This window comes from Pinus tabuliformis, chromosome 1_2 (genome assembly GCF_031772625.1).
Source record: "Pinus tabuliformis cultivar Carrire ecotype Pingquan chromosome 1_2, CPIR1, whole genome shotgun sequence".
NCBI lineage: Eukaryota > Viridiplantae > Streptophyta > Pinopsida > Pinales > Pinaceae > Pinus > Pinus tabuliformis.
In genome coordinates, this window is record NC_142298.1 from 1,076,301,161 (window position 1) to 1,076,309,443 (window position 8,283).

The window sequence follows — 8,283 nt, forward strand, 5'->3', positions numbered from 1 at the left end:
CCCTTCAATAGCTGTTGTAATTCATCCAGTTTCTTCTCTTGCATCTCTAAAGAAATGTGGATGAACCTCAGTTCCCTTCTCAATTCGGGGCCTCCCTGCACTATTTCCACCATCTCAGTTGCAACTTGTTCTAATGCCTTTGCCAATAACCTTTTCATTACCCAGTAAATGTGGAGAGATTGCTTGAACAGAGACATTCTGCTTCTGGTGTTGCCTGGGTCATGCAGTAAGAATTCCAAATCCTCCATCTCTGAATCAGATTGGGCTTGTAAAGATTCCTCCTCCAAATTCTGAATAATTCTTCTGACCTTTGGGTTTGTATTCTGCTGATAGGCCCTCTCAGCCTGGTGAATTCTCTTCTCTATCGATCGTCTTGTTTTTTTGGCTGGTCCCGCTTCCTGCTTCAGATTCTCTCCTCTGTCCCCTTCATTCCTGCTCTGCCCCCTACCTCTCTTGCCTCCCGTATCCGTTCTGCTTCCCGCTCCCCTACCACCTCTTCTCCTGCCGTATCTTCTTACGCGTTCCACTTGTGGTGCTGGCTGTTCCTCGTCAGACTGCGGGTTGGCCCAATCGCCTGTAGCTTTGCCCTGTGCTTTATACTTCCTGTTTGCTTCGCGACGGGGTTCCTCATCCTCCGAATCATTCTCAATCTCAAAGATTTCTGCCGGAAGCTCCTCTTTCGCAACAGCCTTGCCTTTCCTGTCTCTGTTTTTGTCAGCTGCAATAGTCAGTTCCTCCGCCGCCCTTGACCTCATCCTGGTTTCCATGCTCTCTCTAATTATGTCACGAGGTATGTTCTGGTGCAGGATAAAAGTTTTCCTGTCTCGCAGTCTCAACACTGTTCTAGCCTTTGCGCGCTGTATTGTAAACAGACTAACCTGCTGCCTTCCCTTACCAGTCTGGGTACTTATTACCTTTCTGCCATCAATGTATGCCACAATATCGGCGATGTACTGCCGCCATTTATTTTCCGGGAGGTTGCCTTTCCTGGCCCCCATTCCTTGTTTATCATTTCCAATTTGAGGTTCTGACATGCCTCTCCACCGCCCTCTCCGATCGCATGCATTAATTATTTTGCGGTGGGAATGATCCTGTGATGCCATCCACACACGCCACTGGTGTACTGCACTGTGCGCTTTCATCATGTCATTCCTCTGTCCATACTGACCTGCATTAATCGTCCGGGATCTCCAGTCCCACTCATCTATCCAACTCATTAGTCCTGGAATTCTCGCTTGTTGCCTGATCATGATCGTCATTAATAATCGTTGCCAGGTCTACCCAATCTCTGCTGGATCGCACCGCTGTCCATTGGCTGTCTACAATGCTGCTTCGTCCTTTACAACCCCAATTCGCCAGGAAGTCGGCCGCGCGATTCCCATTCCTCCTTACATGGTTAAATAATTTGTAATCTATCCTTTTTAGCAGATCCGCTATTTCTTGGACAATTCCGGCAGTTCTCCAACTGCTGGTAATTCGTTCCCAATCTCTGTCGTTGTTAAGTTTCTTCAATATTTCAATCGCGATCTGAGAATCACCTACTATTTCCAAATTTGTATAGCCATTTCTGATTGCGATTCTTAACCCCTGGTGAATCGCCCAAAGTTCAGCTTCATTATTCGTCATCTCCCCGCCCCATTCAGCATAAATCCACCTTACCTTCTTCTGACTATCGCGAAAGATACCTCCGAAACCAGCGTTGCCAGGATTCCCCTTCGATGCTCCATCGAAGTTCAATTTGATGAAATTATCCCTGGGGTAGATAAATTTATCTGAATTTTGGGCTCGCGCGCTATGCCTTTTGTCCTGCTTATGATATACCATTTCATACTTTAAGTTTAAACTGTTTAGGATCCCCTCCTCTGTTTGATTAGCCTTCCAGTCCTCCGCGTCCCATTTCTCCACCAAGATTGTTTCCCTCATTAGATTAACCGCTCGCCTCCATATAATTACCGAATCTTTTATTTTGTCCTGGAATATCCGACGGTTCCTTTCTTTCCATACCATCCATAGCACGAAGCCTGCAATAAGATCCCAAGCTCTGCGAACAACTTTACATTGGAATTTCTCCTTATTCCATTGAAAAATTATTACGTTAATGTCTCTGGGAACTATCTCAGATTTACAAAATATCTTTCTTGTGTCCATCCATAATTTTCTAGTGAACGTACAATTAATTAGGAGGTGATTTCGGGTTTCCTCTTCGTTTTTACAAAGACAACATCTTGAGGGTCCTCTGAAGCCTTTTTTTTGAATTCTGTCCCAGGTTAGGATCTTGTTCTTAGCTGCAAGCCATGTGAATAGGGAAACTTTCGGCCACCAATTGCTTCCCCAAATAATCTTCCACTCTTGATTCTCCTCATTTATAGCCTGTGTGTCCGCTAAGTAGTATGCCTCTTTGACGGTGAAAGATCCTTTCGTGGAGTTTCCCCATCTAAGAATGTCCCTTCCTGTTCGAGCTTTTATTTTCCTGGAATCCACCTCTTTCATATAAGCTTCTTGTTGCTCTTGATTTAGCTTTCTATCCCAGAAGTTAGCTTCCTCACCTCCTCGCATTTCCCAGAACGCATGGCTTTCAACTATATCTCTGTTCTGTCGAGCTAGATCCCAAATTGTTGAACCCTTGGGGGTTTCTCTCAGTCTCAGAATGTCCACTGTTGTGTCTGGCATATTGTATTTGAGTCTCCATATGGCTTTCCACAGGTCATTACCCCCTCTTAACCATCGCCACCAGAGCTTCGCTCCTAACACTTTGTTGAGTTTTTCCGGGTCGCGCAAACCCAGTCCTCCTTTTTCCTTCCTCTCTGTTAGGTGATTCCAAGAAACTAAGGCCCATTTTTTCTGTTGGTTCGCCCCTCCCCAGATAAATTTTCTCATGATCTCTCTAATCTTTGAACAAACTCCTAATGGAGCAGCCATTATCGACAGTGGATATATAGGAATGGCTTGGAGAACTGATTTCGCCAACACTACCCTTCCTGCCACGTTTAGAGTTCTAAAAGCCCAATTCGCCATTCTGTTTCTTAATTTGTCCAAAACTCCTTGCCAGTTTTTCAATTTTTTGGAGGTGAAGTCCAGTAAATTCCCCAGGTATTTCGTAGGCAGCTCTCCTTGTTTAAAGCCCATCAGTCTTGTAAGGTGAATTTTAATTTGTTCCATGGTGTTAAATATAAATACACAGGACTTGTCTTTATTAATTTCCAGGCCAGAGGCTTCTGCGAATAAGTCCAAAATCCTCTTCAGCTGTCTCACTTCTTTAACAGTTGGCTCCCCAAATAACATAATATCATCAACGAATTGCTGATGGGTTATGGGCAGGTCATTACCCCATAGCCTCAAGCCCTTGATTTTGTTCGCTTCTCGTTCTTTTTTAATATATCTACCCAGGCCCTCTGCTGCCAATATGAAAAGAAACGGAGATAATGGATCTCCCTGTCTAATTCCTCTAGATGCATTGAAGGTTTTTGAGGGGGTTCCGTTAACAAGTATAGAGAAATTCGGAGTTGTAATTAGACTGTGAATCCATTTTACCCATCTCTTGCTGAAGCCAAAACTTTCCAGGACTTCTTCCAAGTATTTCCAATTCAATCTATCATATGCTTTCGACAGATCTAATTTAATCATCATGCCCTTTTGCTTTTTCATTTTTAATGAATGGATAACCTCCTGAGTTACTACTAGACCATCTAGGATTTGTCTACCTTCGACAAAACCAGTTTGTTCAGTAGATATTAAATTGTCCAACAGGGGTTTCAATCTTTTGGCGATCAAGGTTGTTATTATCTTGTAAATAACATTGCACAGTGAAATGGGTCTAAAACCCTTAGCGTCTTCTAAATTATCATTCTTAGGAATCAAAGCATAGAAGGTAGAGTTAATGGCAGGCCATACCTTCTGGTTCATCCGAGATTCTTCTATCAATTCTAGGATTTCTCTTCCCAGAAAATGCCATCCCGCTTGGTAGAATTCGATCGTAAAACCATCCGGACCTGGAGCTGTACCCTTTTTCATGGATTTTACTATTTCTTCTATCTCCTCCAAGTTGGCAGCTCTCATCAGAGCTTTATTTTGGTCTTCTGTAACTAATCGTGGAATGGCCGAGCATATTTCCTTTATTGCTTCCGATCTATCCACTAGTGGCTCAGCTAGGATATCTTTGTGATGCTCCACCAGCACTTGCTCAATTCCTTCTTGCTCAACTATTCTTTCGCCATTCTGGTCTTTTATGGATAATATCCTGTTTCTTTGTCTGTGTTGTATCATTGCCTGATGGAAGAATTTTGTGTTCCTTTCCCCTTCCCTTAACCATTTTATTCTTGACTTCTGCCTCCATAAAATTTCTTCTTGCTTTCGCCTTTCCTCTAATTTTCCAAGAATTATCCCTTCTTCTCTAATGCTCTCCTCTGTCTTGCCTTCTGATATTATCTTTTGTTGCAGTGATTCCATTTCTCCCTCTAACTTTTGTTTTTCCTCCATAATGTTACCAAATTCCTCCTTATTCCATTTCTTGATTCTCCCTTTTAACTCTTTAAGTTTCAGTTGGAATGTATGCATTTTTCCTTTACCCTGAACTGTACTTTGCGTCCACCATTCTTCCATTTTTTTTATAAATCCCGGGTCCCTTAACCAAAAAGTTTCAAATCTGAAGGGTCTCCTTCCAAGATTCCTTTTAATATCCACTTCCAATCTGATAGGCCAATGGTCAGAACCAAGAGATGGCATGATCTTTGCTTCAACGAAAACGTCCTTGTTCATAATGGCTTCAGATACTAGGAAGCGATCGAGTCTCGATGCTATCTGATTCTTGCCCCCTCTCCTGTTATTCCAGGTGCAGATTCCATTGATGGTTTGAATGTCTACAAGTCTTAAATCATCTATCATATCATTGAACATTTCCATGTATTGATCTGATTTTCTTATTCCTCCCTTTTTCTCTTCTAGGGATCGGATTAAGTTAAAATCGCCTCCTATAATCCATGCTGACTCTGGATAAATTTTTCGAATTACTTGCAAGTTTTTGATGAAGTTTTCTTTTTCTCCTGTGGTATGTGGGCCGTAAACCCCTGAAATAACTACCCTTTCTTTCGTTCCTACTATTCTGCCAATGCCTGTAAGGATTCTGGTCATACTGGTCCAGCCTTCTAGGATTATTTCGTTTGGATTCCACAAAATTGCAATTCCTCCCGCAGATCCAGTAGCATCTTGCCCCATAACTGCGTATTGAAGCTTACTTTTGTTGATTATTTCTTCCAACTGCTGCACAGTAATTTTCGTTTCCTGAAGAATCATGATACTCGGTTTATCCTTTTTCAATTTCTCTTTCATGTACCTCTGTTTTCCTTTACTGTTCAGACCCCTAATATTCCAGCTGATGACTGTTTCTTTTCCTTTTGTTTCTTTAACTATTTCCATTGGCGTATTTCCAAGATCTTCTTCTTCTTCCAAATCCACTTCATAATCCTCGTTTTGTTCTTGGAGGATTTTAAACTTGTTTTGACTCACTGTATTAAGGGGCTTTTCTTGTGTCTTAGTTTTGGAGCCTTCTTTGCCTTGTTTCTTCCTTCTTATAACCTGCTGAAAATCCCTATCTGCCTCCTCCGTTTTTTCTGTTTCTCTTTGTTGTTCTTCTTGATTTCTATCGAACCTTTCCTCCTTATTCAGCGGGCATTGTCTATATAGATGACCGTATTCATGGCATTTTCGGCACCTGAACGGAATATGTTCATAGTCTATTGGCTGTTGCCAGATTTCATCATGATATTCTAGCTCAATATACTCTGGAAGGGGCTCTGCTATATTCATGTATACACATAGCCTTGCATATGATGTATACTTGCCTCTCTTTGTTGCTTCTGCTATTTTGACAAAGCCCCCGATTGTGTTCCCAATCCCCTCTAGTATTTCAGGATCCCAAAATTCCACTGGTAAACCAAACAATCTAACCCAGATTGGAGCCGCCAACATTCTTTCTTTTTCAGGGTTATATCTTTCTTCCCAGTATTTCATAAACAGACCCGCATTATTCATAAAATACGGTCCTTCCTCAAAAACCCTCTCTTTGTCCTCCAGATTCGCAAAGATGGCTGTAAAAAACCCTTTTGCTCCCAGTTTCAGATCTATATGTCCTTTTGGTTTCCACCTTTGATAGATCCACCTGTACAATTCTTTCTCAGTTGGCCAATACCCTACAAACTTGCATATTAGAGCATGGTCCTTCATGTAGCTGTTATATTCCTCAAGTTTGTTGCTGGGTATGACATACCTAGGTTTTTTTTGTGCCCTTGGAAGACATTTCCCACCCATCCTCATTTGCCATAGGTTACCCATCACTGGTGCGTTACTCTCCTTCAGATTACTCTGCGTTCTGCTTGCACTGGTCTCACCTGCTACAACATTTTTATAGGAGGGGATCTCTCCCCTCCCCTGCCGATTTTCCATTTCCTCCTCAGCTCTAATTCTTTTGATGTTTACCCTCTTTCCTCTGCTGAAGATTTACTACCTAATTCGTTTATGCTCCGAAATTGACCTGTTCAATCCGCCTGCTGCGCTGCTCTCCGAGTTCTGCCCCGCGATTTCCGCCTGCAGCTCTGGTTTGCTGCCCTGTCCGTTTACCCTAGCCTGCAAACGCGCCCGTGAACCCTCGTCATCAAAGACAACTCCCGACAATGACTTTCGCAAAGGGATTAATTTTTTTTAAACAGAAAGTTTTTATTTAATATAATTTATTAAAATGATTAGTATTGTAAATTCAAATAATATAGGCTTATTATTGTATTTTTGTTAAAAAAAATTAAGGTATATATATATATATATATATATATATATATATATATATATATATATAGATAGATATTATCATTGTATTTTTGTTAAAAAATACCTTAATTTTTTTAACAAAAATACAATAATAATCATTATATATATATATATATATATATATATATATATATATATATATATATATATGATGACGATGATGATGATGATGGTGGTGGTTAACGTTAGCTGAGACAAAACATACAGGGCATATTTATATTTATAAAATAAATATTATTAAGGTTTTTTTTAATTTGAATTATGTATATTGTATTTTTTGTTTTATAGTGATATTTTGAATAGATATAATAAAAATGTTTGTTTAGATAGGCATTCTGAAGTTATAGAGCGGATGTTGTTATGGTTGAAAATATTTAAATGCATAAAAATAATGATAATATCGTAGTATCCATAAATAATAATAATAATAATAATAAAATCGATTCAATTTAAACTATTATAATGTAATTTAATTTTATCAATAAAATTACAAACTTTTTTTCTCTATGAAAAAAACGTAATATACATATTAAATTAAAATAATATTGATTCATATCTATAAGGATAATATTTCAAAACATATAGTTAAAAATAAAATATTTCTAAATATAAAAATATAAAATATATACAAAATATAAATAGTAACTAAAAGTTAAAATTAATTCTTCTTCCCATATGAATTAAAATAATTATTCATATAGGTAACCATTATATTTCAAAGTTTAAATTAAATTAATAAGTAAATTCAATATTTGTAATAAACATTTTTCCAAATTAGTTATCTTTTTATTCATTTATTTATGCATGTCATCATTACTATGTAAATCACATTAAAACATATAATTATAAAAATTATAAAATCATGTCAAAGAGAAGTACTTGTATATATGCGATTATATGTAGTAGCTCCGTGGTTAGTTCAGTTAAATCACTTTTTCTATTGATAGGTAATTGGGATTAGGCTCCATGGTTGAGGTGATTGGAAGTGATCCTTTCAAGTAGTTCTACTTTGTACAATTATTCCATGGTCTTAGAGAGAGTGAACCACATAAAAAAAATAAAAATAAATAAATAAATAAATAAATTGTGAAATGTATATAGATATAAATAATATTATCAGGGATCAACATATATCCATCTTAGCTTTAAATCTACTATGTGTTGAGAGGACTCAAATCTATTTTTTTTAATTATTTTAGCTATAATAATATATTTAAAATTTGATTTAATAATATTTTATATGAAAATGATATTGAAATATTTTATTTAATATTATGAATCGATTCCATGTTAAATAGGAGGAATTATACATATCTCTAACACTAAATTTTAAAAAATACCTCTAGACAATTTGATGTAATTATGGAATAAATCCATATTCAATTCTTTAACATATTGTTAATATTAGCCTTTATATGTTGGTTTAATATAATATTTTACAACCCTGATGACTTATGCAAGATTCTA

General features: G+C 37.9%; 1 protein-coding gene across 1 annotated transcript; it reads right to left on the reverse strand.

Annotated features, from left to right (window-relative positions):
- Nucleotides 1–1,200: 1,200 nt before the first annotated feature.
- Nucleotides 1,201–6,438, reverse strand: LOC149209862 (uncharacterized). The gene is made up of 4 exons (XM_089398781.1): nt 6,324–6,438; nt 5,834–6,083; nt 5,503–5,707; nt 1,201–5,277 (listed from the first exon to the last, which is right to left on the reverse strand). The coding sequence occupies exons 1-4, from the start codon at nt 6,436–6,438 to the stop codon at nt 1,201–1,203; spliced, it is 4,647 nt and encodes a 1,548-aa protein (XP_089254907.1).
- Nucleotides 6,439–8,283: the final 1,845 nt, after the last annotated feature.

What these genes read in the sequence shown, in the direction of transcription:
- LOC149209862 (XM_089398781.1), bottom strand. Translation starts at nt 6,438, where the DNA reads ATGGAAAATCGGCAGGGGAGGGGAGAGATCCCCTCCTATAAAAATGTT. An exon ending in GAGTAACGCACCAGTGATGG is followed by an intron (nt 6,084 to 6,323) that starts GTAACCTATGGC and finishes GGTTTTTTACAG; the next exon opens with CCATCTTTGCGAATCTGGAG. An exon ending in GAAGCAACAAAGAGAGGCAA is followed by an intron (nt 5,708 to 5,833) that starts GTATACATCATA and finishes TATTCCGTTCAG; the next exon opens with GTGCCGAAAATGCCATGAAT.